General features: G+C 37.0%; 1 protein-coding gene across 1 annotated transcript in view; it reads right to left on the bottom strand.

The window, feature by feature from the left end:
- Window positions 1-4,361, bottom strand: part of LOC107707847 (transmembrane protein 132C-like) — a 188,015-nt gene extending 183,654 nt beyond the window's left edge. The window contains exon 1 of the mRNA XM_016511947.1: window positions 3,471-4,361. Within this exon, the coding sequence (XP_016367433.1) occupies window positions 3,471-4,222 (752 nt within the window). The 5' untranslated portion in view covers window positions 4,223-4,361. The remainder of the gene's footprint in view (window positions 1-3,470) is intronic.
- Between the last annotated feature and the right edge of the window lie 19,281 nt (window positions 4,362-23,642).

Raw genomic sequence — 23,642 nt, 5'->3', positions numbered from 1 at the left:
ATTTGTCTTTCAAACTTTTCAATCTAGTTATTACAGTTTTTCAGCTGCTAACACATTTTCAAAACTTTGCCTCTTTTTTTCAAAACTTTACACACAAATCCAAGAATTGCACACACAAAATGCAAAATGCCTTGCATCTCTTGCAAAATGAAGTACTGCATTCAAAATATCACAAACACATCTCAGAACATTTGCAAACACCTTTTGTGTTACATAGAGAATTGTGTGTTGTGTTTTGCAAAAAGTGTTTTATGAAATTGAAAACAAAGGCCACAAAGAGAGTCAAAAGCCAAGAATTAGTGTATGGTTTTGCAGATTTGGTGTGTGCTTCTGGTGTTTGAGTGTCAGGTTTCAGAAATTGTGTGACAAGTAAAGATTTGTGTGTAAGCAGTTGAAAAAAAACTGTAAATGCTTACACACCATTCAAATACACAGATGACTTTCCTGCCCAGTGAACACTGAGATCAATAACACTGTAACAAAAAACTCTTAGGGTTCAGAAGGAATTATTTTTTGCATCTCAATGTCTATTACAGTATACATAAATTAAATTACAGATACAGATGTATAATTCAGGACACAAGACTAGCTATAACTCTAGGCAGTCATTTCTCAGTTCTGTAAAAATGCAGTACATGTAAAAAATGGTTACAGAAAAAATTTGACAGTCACACGCTTGAAGGTGTACAACATGTGCTACAGTTTACTGTACATATAGAATAGTGAAATTTCCATTATCTAATGTAACTTACTGGTAGTGTACTGTTATTATACTGTATGTGTAAGTATAAAACTCCTGTAGATGATTGGCTCAGCTCTCTCCTCCCCTCTCCGTTGATAGGATGCAGAGATTCTGATTGGTGTGTTATCAGTTTTGCTAATGTTTAAAACTGAATTAATGGTTTGGGGGAAAAAAGTGCCAACTAAAATCAGTTATATTAACAATCGAGAAAACTGCAATACGACTAGATTCTTACCTAACTCTGCTATTAGGTTCCGTGATCGGCATCTTCTTATTGATTTCATGTTATTGTTACGGCTTATATCCATGATGAAAGTGGAGCGAGCAGTCGGAGAATCGGATAACCAAACGATTACGCGATGAATCTCAGACATATCCGGACGGGATTAGAATTCTCAGAGGACTTCTGAGTTACCTGAAAAGCAGTAATTATCTGATTCACGAACAAATGTAAAAACAATTCGTTAGTGAACTGCGCCGCGCTTTGTGGTTTTGACTCAAAAAGATCCAGTTCATAAGAGTCATTTGTTAATGAAGCCGACGACACTGGCACTCTGCATGCGCGTGCAACCATCGTGCACAATTTATTAAAAGACGTGTTTTTGCCATTATTTTTGCGTTACTCTGTCGTCGCCGCGGCTGAATATTAGCACATGAAACACTGCTTACATTTATATTTTATTCTGTGATAATTCTGGGGTGGCAGGTGGGGTGCCACAGCTTTTTCTTAGGGTGGCAGTTGCCACCCCGTGCCACCCCGGTAGATCCGCCCCTGCATATTTTATTACCATTTTCTAAACTATAGCGAATAAACTCTGATAATGTGAGAAATGTTGAAGGTGTCTGAATAAATTTTGGTTTGACTGTATACACAAGTAAAAACTTAAGGCCACCGATCTAGAATCTTTAAACTGCATCTAGACTGTGATAGAAGACATAGAATATATAAACGTTTTGGCTTTGTTAGGTCGATTCAAACGTCTGTAGAGGTGCACATTCAAAGACCTGTGCCTTTCTATTTGTATGACACACAAACAAGGAAAAATACCAACTACACAAACTCCGTTTAGATTTTACTATTACTATATTTACTATTTTTAGCTATTTCAATCTCCTCCTCTGCAACAATGAAGGCAGAAATTTGTGATTTTCTAGACAAACAAACAAACAACGGCTGGCAGACTTTTCCCATCATCGGTAGGAGGAAAACATTTTGATTTTCTCCATCTAAACAGATAGCAGGTGGCGAAATGAAAGACATCACACATCTTTTATAGACCCAAACGACACCAGCAGGAGTGGCTTTGATGTCGCAGCATCATTCAACTAGCAGAAACAATAGCATCTTCCTCTGCCAGCATGCATCTGTCTCTCTGCTGACGGAAGTTAATTGAGATAGGAGAGACGTTTTCCATAGTGACTCTCCTGCAGATAATCCCGATCCCAGACATAAACACACTTCACTGCCACCACACAAAACAAAAATATGACTCTTAGCTTAAGTAGTAAGTAGTGCATTTTGCCCTCCTAAATCAGTAATAATGACTGTGTCCAGATGCAGATATCCACCTAAAATTTTGTCAGGGACTATACGAGAGACTCGTATAAAGCCACAATTCTCACAAACAGCCTTGAAACAAATCCAGCCGCTAACAGAAACCATTTATGACAATGCGATCAACATGAGTCTGCAATGGAGCCATGCACACTTTCATTTCTCATCCATATTGTCTCAGATGCACAGACAGTCTCTCCACTGACACTCTTCATCAACACAGTGCTATAGACTTGCCAATGTAAAACTGCACTTAATATTCTTAGGGATGCACAAGATAGCGATGCCATTTTGTTTAAATGCCAATATTTTTTACTTTATTCATATCATTTGATATTGTATGTATATATCTGCAGATACTGGGCATATAATTATGCAAGCTCATTTCCTCTGTTTTAAATTACCTTTGCAGTTGTCTAACGCACTTTTAAAGTTAACCTTTAAAAAAAACTATATAATAACACTGTTAAAATCCCTTTTCATATAATGGTTTGATACCTAAATGCACTTGTAGCTTTTAAAACTATTGGTTTTATTTTCTAATTTTCTAGTTTTATTTGAATTTTCATTAATTTAGGTAAAAATAGTAAAGAATTTTAATATTGCCCATTACATGAAAATAATTATTGGATTGTTGATACTGGCCAGTAGGTTTAAAGGGGTCATATGATGCGATTTCAAGTTTTTAAACTGTTTTTTTTTTTTTTTTTTACATTTGATTATTCATTTTCTGTATTTTATTTATAACTTTCTTTTATTTTATTTGTCTTATTGTTTGTTATGTGCATCATTGCTCTAATTTTCATATTGCTTTATATTGTAAAATATAGGCTAGTGTTATCATGAAATAAAATGACTTGCATAGTGAAATAAGATTTTGGTCATATAGCGTACCCCTACAATGACATCATAAAAAATACTGAAATTAAAATATCGGTCAAAAATATTGGCCTAAATATTGATTAATTTACATAAGGTTGGCTACTATTTGATTACTTTTCTGGAAGACAAGTACAAGACAAGTAAAAATGAGCAGACAAGCCCCACACCACAGTAGATTTGGTGGATTCAACAAAAATTAAAAACAAATTATTGTCTGATCGATGCATTAATGCATTTATGAGCACTAGATTTTCAACCTCTATGCAGGTGTGTGCATGTTCTTCGTCCTACCTCAGTGTGAACTGCTCAGTGGCGGCAGCCGAATTCATTAGTACTTGAAATCCCACCATCTGTCCCTGTTTAACTGGGCTGGGGGGCGCCAGTATCTCGACGTCTCCGTCCAGTCTAAGTCGGTTTCTGGGCGCTTTGTTGTCCCCAGTGGTGAGAGTCACTGTCCCAATTCTCTGCATATCCCCTTCCTGCCCTACAGCCTTTCCTTGCACCCTACCTGCCACGCACTCTTTTCCCAGGGCCTCTGGAGGGAGAATGGAGTAGTGCAACTCCACCGTGACTGGAATGGGCTCCTGCGTGCGCCTACGTGGCGGAGGAGCGTTGAACCAGGTTGTAGGAACGCCAAGCTGGGCTACACAGATCCCCAGGTTTCCCTCCAGTCGGCAGGCACTCGATACAGAACTTTCCCCCGGATCGCGGATCCCAACAACACGGATACATGGCAGCAGTTCCGCTGGAGGATTCACATCCTCCCACCTGCGGCCCGCCAGATAAAACAACACCTGGATTTGAGGCCGATCGACTCCTATCCTCCTGCTCACCAGGTGTGCTCTCACCTTCCAGCCCAGCGTCAGGTGTGTAGAGGTGTGGAAAGAACGTGGCAGCGCCCCCTGGAGGAGCTCTGGTGGTACCGGCACCTCTGCGGTGAGATTGCCATAGCTACAGTTGACCGACAAGAGGGGAGCGGGACCAGATTCGGGCAAGTGGAGAAAGAGAGGCTCGCTGCGTGTCTGCAAGCTCCCGTTACGCATCACTTCCTGTGTGGCCTCCCGGAGAAAGAAGGATGACTCTGCACCCTGCAGTTGGCAGGACACAGGGAGGTACGTGGGCAAGGATGAGGAGAACCTGGGCACGAGATCGCTGCCTCCGCCCCTGCTCTCGCACACTGCGGAGAGAAAAAGAGAAAGAGATTTATCTGTATGTTTATTTCATTTCAGAGACACTACAGATGTTATTAAAAGGAAAATTGCTTTCAGTTATAATTTAAAGTGTCCCCTGGCTTTTGTTTTATCTCATTTAACGAGAGTATTTATTTACAGAGAAGCAAATGAAATTAAGGCCAAGGGTCTTTGGAAAGATAATTGTATGAGCGTGTGTAGAGAGTAAGTCAATGTTCTGAGTGAATAGAGTAGAATAAAGCAAGAAAAAAGACAGATTTAAAGAAAAAATGTTGTTATATGTACACTATCGAAATTCAAAAATGTGGGGTCAGTAAGATTTTCAGAAAATTGTTTTTGGCATGAAGTCTCTCACAAAGGCTGCATTTGTTTGATCAAAAATATAGGAAAAACAGGAATGTTGTGAAATATTATTATGATTTAAAATAACTGTTTTCCAATTTGTGATGCTTATTGTAATCAACGTTGAAAATTGGTGTTTCCTAATATTTTTGTGAAAATCGTGATACTTTTTCAGGATTCTGAATAGAAAGCTTACTTGAAAAACACATTTTCTAGACATAGACATTTTTGTAACAAAATAAAAGTCTTAACCTTTACTTTTGATCAATTTTATTGCATACGCTGTATATATGAATATATATAGCTGTATATATGCTGTATATATATATCTATTTTTTTTTTCTTTTTTTTTTTTTTATTAATTAACCTGCAGAAAATTATGTAAATGCACTCATAAATACATGAAGATCTAAAAACAAACTTTAAAGTAAAGGATCTCAAGTATGAATATGAAAAATAAATGTGATATATCTAAATAGTGTATGAGTGTATTATCACAACACCACTTTTATCTAAAGTGACTTCCACTGTCTTCATTTCATCATTATGTTGAACCCGTGACCTTGGCATTGCTAACACCATGCTCTACCAGTTAAGCAACAGGAATCATTTGTAGCCCTCAGGCTCACATTCACACAACTGCTTCCACCTACTCTGGACAGGATACGACACTGCAGTGGCTTTGTGAGTACGTGTCTCTTTGTGAGTGTCAGGGTGTAATAGCGATGGTGGAAAGGCCTCTTTTTGTGCTCAGGGACGACTTATGTGAACTCCTCTCAAAACATGACCCAAAAAGTCAACAAGTCATCACTGAAATTGAAATCTGTCATTTAGCAGACATTTTTATCCAATGCAAAAGGTCCCACAGGAGCAACTCAGGGCTAAATGCCTTGCTCAAGGGCAGAATGGCACTACAGCGGGACTGTGACCTCAGTAAAATCCCATCCCAGAACAACTACTAGATCAGACACTAAACTTCAGCTGCAAGACCACAACTTTACTCCACTACCACTATGCTATTCTTGACCAAGGTGATGCAGTCATAATAGGCAAACTTTTGATCTGCAGCATAAAGTCTGAAAGGTCAGAAAGTTTGTACTATAGTACACAATTAATTAGCCTAGTATCTCAAATACACAAAGAAACTTGGTATGGCAGCACTATATTGCTCTCACAATATGAACCTGATACCTTTTAAACACAAATTTGTTGCTAACTAGTAGGGATGTGCATCTCATGACTCAGGCCGATACGATACACATCTCGATGCATAGCCAACGATACGATACATTAAAGATACATATGAAGCAGCTACCGATGCGATGCGATACGATTCACCCAATACCATCTAAACTTTTCTAAAGACAGTAAGTTCCCCTCAGACATACATTCATATAAACTCCTACCCCTAAATGAATCGCGATTTGTTTAGCATCTCAACCGTTTTAAATCGTCACATATTTGAATCGGTTTTCAACCGGCTCGCGGTTAATCGTTACATCCCTATTGCTAACTGAAACCTGTGTGCTATAAATCCCACAATTTGCATTGCAGTCATGCAATCTGATTAAAGCAAATGACTTTTTTTTTAAGAAAAGGTATTTATGCTACATTTGGAAGCTCTACTGCATCTGTACTCACTCATGGTTAACTAAAGCATAGTCAATCCGTCACCTTTCTCTAAGGATACCTCTATCATTGTAAAAGCCCTCAGCACATGTTCGCATTTTCAGTTAAGTCTGTGATGGAGCTTATCAGATCACTCTGCCAATCAAATGCAAGACAGTCTGCCAAACAGACTGAGTGTGCCAAATGCTTCAGTGAATCAGACCCTAAATTTACAGTTCTTTCCTGTTATAATTTTAGATCTGTACTGATAGAGGCAAAATGATGCTCTAACAGACAAGCGCACACATGCCATGTGCTGCATTTGCAACATAAAGGCAGCTAAAGATGATTAAGTAAATGGAAGACCAAGCACAAATTAGTATGCAAATAAATGCAAAAAAGCAGACCAATTGCAATGCAAATATAACAATGACAACCCTGACAGCGAAACATTTTTACAATCTGAACTAAAAACAAAAAATAGCCCACACCGTTGAAATTGGTCTGTTTTAAGTGATTTGAACTGAAATAATCACAGACGATTGTAAATGAAAGAAAATGAAGAAAAAGTAGAAAATTTTAATACAGTGCTGGCTTATAAATTTCTTCCCACATTTGTTTCTTTAGCTCCATAGAAGTTCAGAAAAACCTGATAAATCAGAGAACGGGAGCAATATCACAAATTTTACACAGCAAGAGTTTCGACCTCAGCTCATTATAAACCAATATAAGATGATGCAACACACAATCCCAATTTTCCAATCTTTCGTATTTTTGTATTTCTCGTTTGTTTTCTCTCTTCTTTTTTATAGTGATACAACAGATTTCATGCTGATTCAGAGAGTCTCATTTGCATGTTTTGAAACAGTGACAGAATGGAGAGCAACAGAAACTCAAGCAGCTGCCTGGAATAGAACCGGAGGTTTATTGTGTTACTTTATCTCTCTCCTCAGGTAGCGGGAGTGAAGCATAGTAAAGGTGTGAAAATATAATGAAGATTTGGTATGGCGCTGCGTCTCACAACAAGAGTTTAAACACATAATAATCCCTTCAGAGAGAGATACACCTTCAGCGATTCATTTCAAATCAACACCGAGACAAAACACACGTGAGGCCTTGTGGACCCAGTGTCTTGAGGAAGAAGAGAGACTGGTGATGAGAAAGAGAATGAATGAATGCTACAACAAACAAAGGAAATTTTCTGGGCTCAAAAGCTGATAAAGAAAACCATTTCAACTCGTGCCTTAGTTAAAAAACAAAAAGGTACCTGCAATATTGAGAGCCAGGCAGGCATCATTCAATATTTCAAAACCTGATTTTTTTTTTTATGAAATGTAGAAGTGAATACATTCACATACAAATAAATAAAATGTATGTGCTAATAAAATAACATTAAAAATAAAAAAGAGAAATAAATAAGGGGAAAAAATGCAAAAAGCATAAGTCAATAATGTCATCTATACCTGTAGTCATCCATTCAGTCATCCAAACCTGTAACCATAATTTTAGCTTTTTAAAAGAAACTGAGGGACAAGTCCAAGCTATTTTCAGTGGTAATCAACATTATATCAAAAATAGAGCTTAAATGCTGTGATATATTATGATTCTCTTATCAGGAAATTATAGATGATAAAGCCTCACCACCGTTGATCATGCCATAATCACGACGCCTCATAGGTCTGGGAAAAAAAAAAAAAAGAATTAAAAAAAGAATTAAAAAGTGCAATGTTATGTGGCGGCCCTGGGGAGCTGCGATACGAAGGTTGCACGCTATAAAGCACGTAGCTTCGGCAGATGGAAGCAGCATCGTCCTGAAAACAGCATCTCGCTGTGTCACAAGTCCGTTCTTTATGGCGCTCTCAGGGCTACAAAGAGGACCATAATTCTGAGCCCAAACACCTCCACTCTGATTTGTTTCACATTCACTAACCATTCACATTCACTCCCTCTTTCTCAGGCCACTTTTCAAATGTCAAACATTTCTCACAAAGCTGAGGATTTCACTGCGGTAGCTCAGACCGCATCACCCAAAGCTTCAACTCATATATACAGCGTGAAGAGTTAAAAATCTTTCCCCTGGGTTCTTGGGATTGCATTTCTGCCCATTTATTCGCGCCAATTTAACCTCCCATCAATTTCATTACGGCCAGATAAAGCGAGATGCGATAAATCCTGTCTCTTGCATTTTATCAGCGGTTTTATCCCAATCATCAGCAACCATGACAAGTGGTATACTTTACATCGCTTAGTCAGACTATGGTGTGATTCACATTGCAGTTTGTTTTGGCCAAGAATATGCTACTTAGACAGGAAGAGACCCGGCTGACATCACAGTTTGTTTGTTTGTTTTGTTTGTCGTTTAGGAGCGGAACAGACTAAACCACAATAATATACCAGTGTGAAAGAAATAAATACAAAGTTTTACAAAAAAAAAAATGGTGTAAAGATGTGCTCAGAATTTCTTTGATAGGATAGGAAAGTATTTTGATTTTCATAGGTATAACTTAAAACAAAACAGAATATAGAAGTTATGTCTCTAATTAATTTTGTACAACAAAACTTTGAGATTTGATGTGACTAACACGGAAAACCCTCACAAATCAAGTTAATATTTCATTCTCAAATTAAATCACACTTATATCATGGTATCTTGAGCTTGTCAGATCCCAACTACTATTAAAAAATCACTGGTGAAAAAATAAATCCAAGATGACGAGCAAAATGAGATCAAATAAAATAAAATAAAAAATAAACAAATAAAATAATTCCCGAAATGTAAATAAACTGACTAACCCTGAAACTTGCTATTTTTATGCATTTAAAAAGTCAGTAAGTTAATCATTAAGATTTTAATTTTTATTTAAAAGAAATTCATACATGCATTAATCAAGGATGCATCAAATTGATCAAAAGAGATTTTTAATAGTCTATTTCAAGTGAATGCTGTTCTTTTGAATTTTACATCCATCAAAGAATCCTAAAAAAAAATGTATCACGGTTTCTCTCAAAAAATTAACAGCACAACTGTTTTCAACAATGATAATAATAAGAGAAATTACCTGAGCACCAAATCAGCATATTAGAATGATTTCTGAAGGACTGTGGTTTTGTTTTAATCAAATAAATGCAGCCTTGTTGAGCATAAGAGACTCTGAAAGCATTTTTAAAAATCTCACTTGTTTATTAGATGATTGTGTGGTTGTCACCTGTATTGAGATCAATGAGTAGAGTGTTCCAAAACATTTACTTATAAGGTTCCACTTCAGTTAGTCTTTACCCAGAATGTCCAAGGTTGTTTGTCTGTCCTACAAACAAAGCCTGCTAAGAGATGACAGTTGTTAGGCTCCACTCTGTCCACTTTTGAAGTCTCCTAGCCCCTTCATTGGCCCTCTGATTATTTATATGCTGTAGGCTGTAGCAAATGACTCCTAAAAACTAAACACCATTCCAAAGATCCTGGATGAGACCAGTGATGGCACAAAGACTTCAGTAAGCACACAGCTGTACTCAGGAGCCTCAGGGCATCCGAATAAAGAGGCTGAAGAACCCAAGTACTTGTGTGTGGATATTATTCGAGCAGTAATGGAGTTGACGGATCATATGGTATTTTACGCCTGGATAAAAGAATTCTCCTCTGGCGTTTGTCCTCTGGCCCCTCATGGCAAGAGCAGCTGCTTCGTTCTGCTTCCAAAAACCGTGACCTTGTAGCAAGTGCACACTGGCAAACTTTCTGACCCTTGCTATCTCACTCACACACACACTTCATGTCGATCTCACTCTGTATCAAACTCAGTCACACCCACATTCAGGAGAGCAAAAAAAATGAATGATTTATAGCCCAGTTCAAGACATCATTTGGAATACACTCCTTCAAACACACACACACTGAAATGCACAACCCTGCTGGAAGCTCTTCAGGTTAATCGGCTTCCTGCCTCCCACTAAGCACTAAAACTATTCGCCACATGGATGACCCAATAACCTTTGACCTTTGCCACAAATGGTAAAATGCCACAACGATCCATCACCATGCTTCTCTCCAATCCTGTCTCTGAGTATTTTTCTATCTATCCATCCTGTCTTTCCTTATTCCAACCATTTTCACGACCTGGTGCGTATGTGCTATTGTGATTTGAGAAAGAGAGAGAAAGCAAAATAAATTTCATTTAAAAAAAATAAAAATAAAAAAATAAAATGATATCAAGTGTGGGGCCAGTAAGATATCTAAATTATGCAGCCATGGTGAGCATAAAATACTTTTTTCAAAAAATTTTACTGGCCCCAACTTTTGAACTCTATTTATGAAAAAAAAAGTATATATATAAAAAAGGGCAAATGGACAACCATTTGACTAACAAAAGAAACAATAATAATAAAAAAGTGCCACCTTTGGGAGGTGAAAGACACTGGCATGGACTGGCTGGTCAGTTTGGCACGGGTACCATGGCAACAAAACGAGAGGAATTCGAACACTATAGTCAGACATGACAAACTGCCACACTCCCTTCTGGTGTCCAAACCGACCGTATGTAAATGACACCTATGCGAACAATGAGCGCAGATCCAATTAAAGACAAGAGGGAGGAAAAGGTAGGAAACAAAGAGGGAAGAAAATATCATTATAGCACTGAATGGCATGTTGAATTTTGTGTGCATAGCTAAGAGAGGCAGAGGTGTGTGTAAAGCGTATGCTGACTTTGATCGTCACCACCTTGCGCAAATTGATTTGGCCCTAATTGAACATTTTAAGAATCGATTAAAATGTGCTGTGCAAACACACTAGGAGAGATCCATCGGATTCTGAGCTGGCTCAAGCAGAAATTTACACTCAGTGACTGGAGCTAGAGCCAACATTGGCACACCGCTGCCATCCGTATTGTTAGGGCTTTTAGAGAATGACAGAGAACGAGAGTGAGCAAATTTGACTCGCTATCATAAATAAAACAACCCGATGAAGAAATACATTTATGTAGGCCTCATCCATCACGCAACAGTGTCAGAACTGGAGGGCCTCACTTTTCGCCCATTCGTTCGAAAATGAGTGGACTGATATTAAAACTTGCATTTTTATCAGCTTTTATTAAAAGCCCATTCCTTGTATATTCTATAAATTGTAATAGTTTTAGTATGTGATATTAAAAATGAGCGCCTTTTGGTCCATGAACTCAAAATGCAGATCCAAAAAAAAAAAAAAAGTAATATTTAATATAAAAAAGTAAAAAAAAAATGTATGTTTACAAATTTTTAGAACCAATGTATTATTATTATTATTATTATTTACTACTACTACTACTATTACTACTAGTAGTAATAATAATAATGGTAGATTTCACAGTGTCGCATCCCAAAAAGTCTATTACAGCCTTTCCGCTACAAATGCATGCATGTGCCACATATTCTAAACATAGAACAGACATCAAAAAGACATATGTATTATCATGGTAAAAAACACATTTTTAGTGTTTCATATACATTCTAGGGCTAACAGCTGAAAATCTCATCTAACTTTCCTAACTCTCAGCATACAGGAATTGAAAAGACCTCATACAGCGAAAGCGAGAGAAAGTGTAAGAAAAAGTGTGAGCAATTTGCTTGAGGATCTACAACACTGCTCTCTCTTGGGCCTGTCAGACTGTGCACATGTAAGTCTGAAACACCACTCCCACCAAAGGTGTGAAAAAGCAATTTAAAATGGCCACCGCCCACTGATATGGGACGGTACCACCAGGGTGGCGCTTAACCAAAACACACAGCCGGGGGTGATGCAGACGAGTGGAACACACCAGACAGCGCTGAGCATTATGCCACCCGCTGCCTTGTGTGCCAACGAAATTCCCTAATTCTACTGAACAACACATTAACATGTGAAAAACCTTTCTGACACTTCTCTCAACTGCCCCCAAAACACTCACAATCACTTCCTCCGTCACATAAAACTCCTGTATGCCTTTGGACAAACATTGTGCAGTAAACAAAAGTAAAGAACTGATTTTAAACCAAACATCAGTATTATTAAAAAATAAAAGGTTTCAATGCAAAAATAAAATAAAATAATAGTAAAAATAATAATCAATGAAGTTTGTTTTTCGAGTTTGAGGGCATGTCACCAAACAGTTTCATGTTGTCATCCAATTTGGATTGCTCCTTTCAAGTGAGTTTAGACACACTTCCTTTGACATCAAAGCACTGGAAAGTGCTTTCTCTTAAATGGACAATTAAATACACTACCATTCAAAAGTTAGGGGTCAGGACGATTTTTTAAGGTTTTTTTGAAGGAAGCCTCTTAAGACGCATTTCGACAGCATATAGAAAGCACTTTCTACTAAACACAGAATTATAATAACAGTTCAGAAATCTGAGTGAAGATATTTTTTTTAAAGTAGTTAACCAAGGCTTCATTTATTTGACCAAAAGTACATTAAAACTGTGAAATAATATTACAATTTAAAATAACTTTTTTCTAATTTAATAGATTTAAAAATTCAATTATTCCTGCGATGACAAAGCTGAATTTTCAGCAGCCATTACTCCTGTATCAATTGTCACATGATCCTTCAAAATTCATCCTTACATGCTGAATTGGTGCTCAAGAAAATATTTTTATTGTTATCAATGTTGGGGAAAAAAATGTGTGAATTTTTTTTTTTTAGCGTTTTATGTATAAAAACTTCAAATGTTTTGTCTTTACTGTCACTTTTGATCAGTTGAATGCATACTTGCTAAATGTAAGTATTAATTTCTAAAAAAAAAAATACTGATTTAAACTTTTGAACAGTAGTGTAGTTAATTGCATTTTATAGTTGTGTTTCATATTGTTTACACACTACATCAGAACAGATCCCACTAATGGACAAGCACTGCTTTGCCTCTTTGAAGTTACATGTGAACCAAAAGTGACAAATGATTCTAATTTTATACAATGATGCATCAAAGTATCAAATTCACTCTCTTTGCATCAAAACAACAGTACAGAGGGTGTGTGTCAGCTTGATAGCTGGCATCCCAGTCAGAGAGCCAGAGGCAGTTGATTCATAAGTGATCATAACAGGCATCTAAATCAAGCAGCTTTGGGCTTTCTTTGTCCTTTAGCGGATCAGTGAAGTGAGAGAGACAATGAGAGAGAATGATATGCTGCCAGTATATTTAGTGTTGTTATAATCTTTACAGTAATTACACGAGACGGTGTAATCTTGGCATAATGAATATGATTCGAACGTACAGTGCTCTATAAGCTCAGCGCAGACTGCCAACACTGGGCTGTCATTGTTGAGCCAATGAAGGCCATTAAAGTCCGCCAGGCTGCAAAAAAATGCACAAGCATGTCCAATCAATCACTTATAACACTTGATTCAGAGGGACACCTCTTAGTGTTCTCAAAACAGATTTCCTGACTCATTATACATCATGAAAGCAGCTGACACAGACACAAGTGGGTTCTCCTTATAACTGTACTCTGTTGCTTCAAAATCAAAAAGACAAAAAAGCAGGTGAAAGCGAGGTCAGACACTCCAGAGGTATGATTCATCTCAAATGCATCTCAAATTAGCGGTTCCTTCGCTTTTCGCAAATCCAGTGGGGACAATTGTTCTGTTCCAAAAACCTAGTGTGCTGCCTAAGGAGGCTGCATTTTAGGGTATCACAGCCAGGTGTGGCTCCAAAAGTAACCGACTTAACTATGCTGCCTCTTAAGACATTTTGGCCAAATTTGTGTTGTTAAAAATAGCTTAATTTCCTTAAAATATATTATTTAACCCGAAGTGTGTGTGTGAGGTGCACATAAATAGAGGTAAAGCTGAAAGAACAAAAACAAAGCTACACTACTGTTCAAAAAGTTTGGGGATTTTTAAAAAAAGAAAACTAACACTTTTATTCAGCAAGGATGCATTGAATTTATTTCAGTTCTATTCAGAAATAAATGCTGCTCTTTTGAACCTTATATTAGAGGAAGAATCATATCACAATTTTGACAAAAATATTAAGTAGCACAACTGTTTTAACTGTGATAATGAGAAATGTTTCTGTTAAATCAGCATATTAGGATGATTTCTGAAGGATCATGTGACACTGAAGACTGGAGTAATGATGCTGAAAATTCAGCTTTGACATGACAGGGGAAAATAGCATTTTAAAATCTATTAAAATAAAAAGCAGTTATTTGAATTTGCAATAATACTTCACAATATTACTGTTTTTACTCTATTTTGGTCAAATAAATCCAGTCTTGATTAAAAAATCTCACTGATTCCAAACTTGTCTTTTCACATATCCCATAGGAGACAAGTGTTCTGTTCCAAAAACCTAGTGAGCTGCATAAAAAGGCTGCAATTTAAGTATCACAGACATGGCTAAAGGTCAGCAACTAAACTATGCTGCTTCCTATGACACCTACAGTAATTCTGGTCTGGTGTGTGGGATTTTATGCTTATCAGAGCACTGTGCAGTTAACTCAGCAACATGCTAACACCAAACTCACCAACATAAATGTAAGTCACTGTTTGTCTGGCACACTGAGTTGCTGTCTATGTAGAGCACTCAAAACTGGTCATTTATGAGGCTCCGGTTGAATTTGGATGTAGGCAGCAGGCATCTCACTACGTTTTGGAACCGAGATGTCACTAAAAGTTTATTTGAAAAATAATATACAATATGGTATGCTATAGGGTATTTTTGTTGTAGTTTTATCTTTTATTTATGGGGCTTTGCTTTGAATACTCAAAAGTAAACAAAAAAAAAAGTTTCAGAATTCACCAAGCATCAGACAGATTGTAGAATTCTCCAGACGGGTCAGAATTCTGTAATAAAAATCTTAGAGGAGCTGTAATTCATAAGGGAGAAGCTTCCGAGCAGAACCAGAGCTGAAACAGTCACTCTCTTTGGCCTTTCTCTCTACTGTCACACCAGTGAGGCTGTCATGCCACAGACAGCTCTGGGTGTGTGTGTTTGTGCACACATATCATGGGGAGAGACAGAAAGAGAAAAGTAGGCAGCTGTTTAACCTCCTGGGGTTGAGGTGGCGCCGGCGGCACCACTTGCAGATTTGAATGATAACAGCGAAAAGAACTTAAAATGCTCCTTCATACTTGACCGTACATATAAGAGTAATACAGCATTTAAATCTGTAAAGGGTCTACTTTTATTTGTGTACACTCACAATATCAACAAAACATTGTGCTTTTGCAAAATAAAGAAAATAAACAGGGTGTGCTTTTAGCCGTCTCATTCTCCGCGCATATCTGTTTGAAACGCGTCACTAAAATTCGCTGAAACTCAGCGAATATTTGACACACACACATGAGAGTAGACTTGTGCCGGTATTCGGTAATGCGATATATCACGGTAATGAGTGTGCACGATATTGTTATCGTGGGCACTTCTAAATACTGTGAATAATTATATATTACAAATAATTCAGAATTTTGAATGCATTTTAAGAATACTTTTACCATAACCTCTCAGTCACACACCTGACGGCTCATTATGCAGCTCATTATGTGGGCCTTTGTCTTCTCAGGTGTGAATCACAGCATTATGCATGAACATTCACGCCTCCTCGCATATTCCTTTTCTACACAAAAAGTGTCTTAGAAAATTTAAATCAATATATTGTCAATACACTTGTGTCTGTGTCAATATATTGAGTGAGTAAGATGATTTTCACATAATTTTGAAGCAAAAACTCTAGACTTCAAGATCCAGTTCTCAAAAGTCTTGTGAACAAATGTTCTGTATGTGTTTTATGTAGTTTTTCACTAAGCACGCATAAACCTTGCTTTCTCAAAAACACAATCACGTACATACATGCTGCTCACATATTATTGTAGCAGTTTGTGCTGATTACAGTGTTATTAAACTTTAGACATTCAAATGTTTGTAAGCAACTGAAAAAAGCACAAATGTCAGGGCATGTCAAAACTTTTCCAGGGCCCCAAGACACCCTCGGACCCCAGAGGGTTAAATGTTGTGAGAGTTGTTTAGCAACTCACTTATCTAGTTTTCCCTCCTACAAGGAGGACAGCAGACATCGTACATCAACACACACTTCAGTTAGAATAAAAGTCATATTTAATTTCATTCAAACTGAAATGAGGCTATGATATAAAGTCTGTTGAACTTTTGAACACCTGGCTCTTGATCACTCAGCCAACAAAACACTGAAAAACGTCCCCTCACATTCTCATTTTTTTATTTTTTTTTTGCATTAAATTAAATATGGCCTGATTTTTTTCAGATGTCTTTTCCAGTTATCACTAGACAAGTAATAATTGTATAGTGATTGTTGTGGCGGATTTCCATTTGTGTGTCTGGTACCAATTCTTTAAATTATTACATTTAAATAATAATATTTTTAGAGAACAAAAATTAGAATGAAGTCTCCAATAAGTAAAAAAACATTGAGATTCAATTGCAACTGAATGGAGGTTTTGCTGAAAATCTAGTTGATTATTTAAAAGTAAGGTTTTTAAAATAAAATAAAAATTCTGTTTATGAATGACTGGCAAGTCTAGAAATAACCACTTTTTAAAATACTTTAATATTTCCAGGTTTTCCTGAATAAAACTCTCACTGAACTCACTTTAAGCAAGAAAGGAAATGAGGAGGGAAATGCTTCTTGCCCTGCCAGTGATTTTTCTGAAGTTATTCTGCCATTACAATTAACCCTTTACAACCACTACATCTAGCCTGTATATTTACATACAAACCCATCTTTATCTGATAAACTATAGCACAAATTACGCAGGCAGAAAAATAAGCATTCATAACCGTTATTATGTCCCAGCATGATAATTAACAATACTTTAAAATTTATTTTTAACTAGTTGCTCACTCTATGTGGCTGAAAGAATGGCATCAAATCACAAATTTATGTATCCAGAATCTCCCTGCCAAGACATGATCGGGTGATGTTAAATGGTCCAATTCAGTGCAGAAGAGATTTCGGGGTCCATTAAATTAATAGCCCCTGGAACAGCACCAGAGTTTGATTGATATATGATTTTACAGAATGGTCTGACTTAAACTATATTAGATTTGGATACCTTTAATAAACAATATGCTGAGAAAATACATATCCGATACATGGAAAATACTCTACAGTCTTAACTAGTTTATTCTGAAAATGAACAAACAGAATGCACATCCTTAATTAAGTGCTGATTTTAAAGATGCTGCCAAAATACTGGTCCATCATTTCATTAGACACTCACCTCCCATATTTTAATAAACCAGATGGTCAAATTTAGGCTGGGCTCCACACCTCCTGACATGCCCTGACTTATTTTCTCAATCATATCAGAAAACCATTAAAGCTACAGTTCGCCCAAGCTACAGTTTACACTCCCTCATGGAATCCAAATCTGCATTACTTTTTCTTATGCGAACACAAAAGAAATTTAGAGAAAGATCTCAATGTTTCTTTTTTGTCCATACAATGGAAGTCAGTAGTAACCAAAAATGTTTGGTTCCCAACATTCTTCAAAATATCTTCTTTTGTGTTCCACAGAACAAATTTTAATTTTTGGGTGAACTAACCCTAACACTTCAATGAATGTTTTCATTTATGTTCAGAATACCTTCAAGGTAGCCTGAGGTTAAGATTGTACTCCAGATTTGTAGCAGTGGTTAACACAAATGGAAAACAAATTAAATCAAAAGTAGGTCTGCTGGTCTTATCTGGTTTAAACTGGTCTCCCAGCCTGGTCAACGTCTTGTACACCTGGTCTCCCAGTTTTAGCTGGATGGCTAGCTGGTCCCCCAGTCTGACCAGTTGCAAAACTCTTTAAAACCAGTCAAAGGACAAGCCTGACATTGTTAAGAATATTTACAGAAAAAAGGGAGTGGGGGGAGACAAATTTAATCAGTAGTTTCTATTATCCTGGCTATTGTCCATGTATGTCACTAAAATGACACAAGCCCAGTCCCATAATGAAAAATAGATCATGTTTTCAAATGAAAGTCTGCGTCCTGATGGAAAATTTAGCCAACTATATCATTTCGACAACTTGATATCAACCACACAACCAAAAAGGACAACTAAAATGTGGGTTTTCAGAATTTAATTTGAGGAAATGATAGGCTACACTGCCAAGTAAAATGAAATGCTCTACCTGTGATAGTTCAGAATGCAATAGCAGTGTACCTGAGTGCTCAATATTACAGGGCAGAGCTAATCATATGATATAATTAAGCACTAGTACTCCAACTGTTGTCATGGGCAACCAATCAGAACTCACTCAGCTTGCTTTCTGTATTTCTTATTCTCTCCATTTCTGTCATAAATAAGCACAGGCACACACATAAACTCATAGAGTCACTGAATCACTCCTGACTCCCGTCACCTTGCACCTCGACCTGCTGGTGTTGTCACCTGCTGCGGCCCATGCTGTCACTTCCCGTTTGTCTGTTTGGGACAGCCCTAAGAGAAACACACAAACACATACCCCTTGCAACTTTGGGAGACAGACTTCATCTTCCACTGACAGAAACTGAAGTGATGCCCACTGAGGTTTAACCAGACATGCTCACATAAACAGCATGTTTTATGTGGTTTTGGGTATATGCTTGGAATCTACAGCCATAGAATTACAGCTTTCTGTCAAATTCAAACATCTATCATTCACAATGTTCTACATGCTCTCTGCCTTTTGCACGTTTTGGCTAATTCATAATATTTTCAGCTAAAAAATTATGTAACAATGTATTATATAATGCATAATAACAGATTCTGCACTTCTGCGCTGCATTTTGTGAAATGATTGTGAGGGGAAATCTGCGGATTAATGTTGATCTGGTAACTATGGTGACATTTGTTAAACTGCATAGTTTAAATGGTATAATGTTATATAAATTTAGCATTATATATTTATTAATATTATACATATTATATATTTTTTGATTTTTTGATTTTTAGATCTATAGATTTATTAATAAATATACTATTTAAATGAACATATAAAAACTATATATTTATATTGAATATATGCATAATAAATGCATATTTAATATAATTAATGATGTGGCCAATTTAAAGCCGATACATACAAAAAAAGGTAAAGATAACAGGTAAAGATCACAAAAGAAAAGTATGGGAAATTACACTATTATTTTGCACCATATTTACTCGAAAATAACAAAAAAATATAGAAAATAAAAAGTTTATATTATCCATTGACAAGATTTTGACTAGACTGAATGACCAGGAGGAGAGAGTTACTAGCCAATCATTTTAAAATGGTCGCAAAAATCGGTTGATCACTATTTAATATGCATGTTGTTTCTTTGGATCTGTTTGTTGAGCTGCTGGAGGGTATTCTGAGGTCACTCGTCTCGTCGTGTAAGCTCATCTCTGGGCTGAGCTACAGATGGGAGGAGACCAGAAATGGAGAGAAGAAGCGATGCGACCGGGGAATAAACGACACGACTCTACCTCTGTTCAGCATCTGTGCCCTAGCACCATCTGACAGACATCTGGCATGTGTGCGAGCAAGAGTGTGTGTATTGATTTAATGTCTGTCTCGCTCTCTCTGATAGATGACATTGGATGTGATTAATGTCCATTCTTCAACACTGTGAAATATGAAATATGAGAACCGCACAAATATTCGGCCTCTTTCTCCTCCAGCGGTCTTTTAACCCTAGAAATATACAAATCACAGGTACATGTCTGACAAACATCTACAACCACTTTGTTTCTTGGCCTCGCTCTCTCAGAGCGAATGCAATTTTCACAGTGCAAATTCCCATCTTTCTTGTAGGTTGGTTCTGACTGATGGCTACAGGTTTTGAAGGATGTAGGTGAATACCATGTTCTGGCATACTTGACTAGGACATTGCTTCACCATGCCAGGTACCTAAAGTTCATAAAGCATGCTCAATTACAATGGGCAAATAAATCATTTGACCATCTATTAAAGGAATAGTTTACCCAAAATGAAAATTTGCTGAATATTTACTCAATCTCAGGGCATCTAAGACATACATGAGTTTGTTTCTTCATTAGAACAGAACTGGAGAAGTTTAGCATCACTTGCTTACCTATGGATCCTATGCAATGAATGGGTGCCGTCAGAAAGAGAGCCCAAACAGCTGATAAAAGCATCACAATAATCTACAAGTAATCCACACAGCTCCAGTTCATCAAAAAGTCTTGTGAAATGAAAAGCTGCGTTTCTTTAATAAATAAATCCATCAAGACATTTTTAACTTCAAACCATACAATCCTCTATCCATAATATAACTTCAGATATGAGTCCTCTATTCATAATATTGCTTTCTCCAATGAAAATCAGGAAATCAGGAAAAAAATATGCACATATCAAGCAATTTTTACAAGGTAAAACACTCCAGAACAGTTCTAAACAAACATGTTGGTGGATTTTTATGTTCAATTGATAGACTGGAGTTGTGTTGATTACTTGTGGATTATTGTGATGTTTTCATCAGCAGTTTGGACTCTCAATCTGACGGCACCCATTCACTGAAGAGGATTCACTATAAGGTTGTGACGGTGAGGAAGTTTTCCCACCGGTTAATCGACATGTGACAACACCGGTAATACCGTAAAAGTGCCGTGCGCATTTTACTTTCACTTTCAAAGTGACGCAATTCGGCGTCAAGCAATTGTTCATTTGAGTTTTCCCTCTTTTCCTTGGATTTCTTTGGATTAAGAATCTTTATCACCTCACACTTGTCAGTCAGCTCGACTCACTCTCCTCACGTGATAAATAAAATCTGATTCCTGCTCCGTGGTGCACTGTCGTTCACGCACGGTTCGGCATGCTGGATTGAGTAGTCATGTATCGTGATACGTATCGTATCGTGGCATCTGTATCGTGATACGTATCGTGACTTTGCTGGTGATACACAGCCCTACTTTACAGTCACTGACCCTTTTAAGGGGACTGGCTAGACACTCAGCCTCTTCAGACCACTGATATACTCTCTAATGAGTGTTAAATATAACCCAGAGAGTATGAGAGCAAAGCAGATAAAGAAGAAAAATGAGAAAGTGGGAGATAGTGAGAGCTAGCAAATCTCACTGTTTTTCTGACACAAATGGCCACTTGAAAGGACACTCAAACTGTCAATTACATCAGTAATAAAGCAATTAATGAAAAAGTTCTCAAATGCTTTTGTACGCACTTCACACACACTTTTTTTAACAGTCAAGAGGTTTTAAAAAAAATCTCTATAAATGGCTACTTTCATGTATGCATTGAATGCAACTAGTTAATTAACTGACACTGCAATACGCAGCATCTGTTTAAAAACCTCATAAGGAAAATGCATGAAAAAGCTTTTTTTTAAAAACCACATACAAAAGCACTGAAGTAGTTGTGCCTTGTCTTTTTTTTCCTCTCATTGGTCTACGTGAATAGTTACATGGCACACAGTACGAACTGTGTAGAATTATAAACATTTTACCAGAATGGGATTACCATTACCTAGACGATAAAAGACAGATTAAAAGATACAAACATTTAAAAACACAAATTTAAATTTAAATGTAAAAATCTGTATTTATTGCAGTTATGTCAGAAAGTAAACTACTAGCCTAAATAGTCAATATTATAAAGGCAAAAATATATATAATAATATTATATAGTACTAATTTTAATACTGTGAAATAGAGCACAAGCAAGGCACTCAGCCTTTCTTATTTTCACTGCATCTAGAAACCAAAATTAATTGGCTAAATTAACTAAATGAATTCATACCACAATAAATTATTTTTCCTGAAAAGAGTTAATTTAATTTAAAAGTTTTCCTCATTTTAATTAAGTTCACTGAGTGTTTGTAATAATTTTTTTTTTGAGTCTATAGACACAACACCATCCAATCAGCCTCTCCGCTCCAGCTATCTACAAACTCTGGGCTGGTTAATTAACACCGTCGTGAGCAGTTACTGTTTCATAGGACAGGATTCATAACGGTTTAGATGCAGTGGATCACGTGTAGATTTCAAGACTATGATAACCGCAGCCGATCCTGGATGAATGGCTTTTCAATAGTGTCAGGATTCACAGAAGAAAAGAGCGAAACAGAAGAGGACAGGAAGGATTTATGCCAAAGCTGCAGCTGAGCACAGCTAGCCAGATCAGGTCACGGTGAGTCGAGCAAATTCAGTTCAGACAGAGTGCATCTTATCTGTGTTGGCTAACAAATCTGAGTTTATCTCATCTACTTTTGCTAATCTAGCTGGTAATCTTTCACAGGTAGGGAAAGAATCTTTATCAGAACAAGAAGAGGGCTTGCACTCCATGTACCTACACACATCCCAGAATGCTTCAGGCAGTATAAGAGTGCACACAGTTAAATTAGAGAGAAAGAAATACTGCAGATCAAAACATGGCCAAATTTGCATACTCTGGACCACCCCTTTCTCATCCTAAATCTAAATCTTACATTTCTCTGCATCAAACACCTGTGCTCCCTCGTTAAGACCCGAGTGGCATTAACCGCACAACCATTATTTACATTTACACCACAATAATACACTGAAAATGCATTCAGCTACATTGATCTCCGCTGCCGGCTGTGCTTTGGCAAGACTGGCCTCTGGAAAATTGAAAACACCCACTTATGTTGTCCAAGAGAGATTTTCTGCTACCCGTTTTCTGATTATAAAAGAAAACCCTGAATTTTTTTGCAGCCGAAGTGTTCTAAAACAGTTCCTCAATCACAGGGCAAACAGGGCAGCTCCAAATGTTTATTATTTGCATCTGTCAGCCTGAAACGCTGGCCTGTGGAGAAGTAGGCAAAATATGATTTCCAACTATCATTCATGAATCTATTACAGAACACACAGCATTTATTGCAGATGAATTGTTATCTACGATATAACATTACAAGCACAGTATTTATGACTGCTCACAAAAGCTCATTCCATGTGAGTTGATCATTAGTGATGCTTATTATTGCAAACACCATAACAACTGCTCATAGTAACCCAGTGTTGTACTTCAATACATAAGTCATCATACACCATTTCTGCATAGAAGTAGGGTTGGGTATCGTTTTTTTTTTTCGATACCGGTGCCAAATCGATACTTTTAAAACGGTTCCGGTGCCTAAACGGTGCCTGAACCGATACTTATTAAAGAATAGAGAAAGAATAGAGAATGCTAGTGTTAGAGGCTCTTTTTTCTTTATAAATAAAACAAGTAGTTAGAATAGAAATAGAATAGAGAGTGCAAATGTTAGAGGATCAAGTTTTTTAATAATAAAAAAAACAAGCAGATAAAATTAGAAGTAGCATTAGAATAGAGAGTGCTAGAGTTAGAGGGTCAAATGAAGATGAAAGAGATGTGTTTTCAGCCGTTTCTTG

Source organism: Sinocyclocheilus rhinocerous, unplaced genomic scaffold, assembly GCF_001515625.1.
Source record: "Sinocyclocheilus rhinocerous isolate Xijiao unplaced genomic scaffold, SAMN03320098_v1.1 scaffold1256, whole genome shotgun sequence".
Classification (NCBI taxonomy): Eukaryota; Metazoa; Chordata; class Actinopteri; order Cypriniformes; family Cyprinidae; genus Sinocyclocheilus; species Sinocyclocheilus rhinocerous.
The sequence above is the reverse complement of the archived record's forward strand: the minus strand, read 5'-3'. Positions and strand labels throughout refer to the sequence as shown.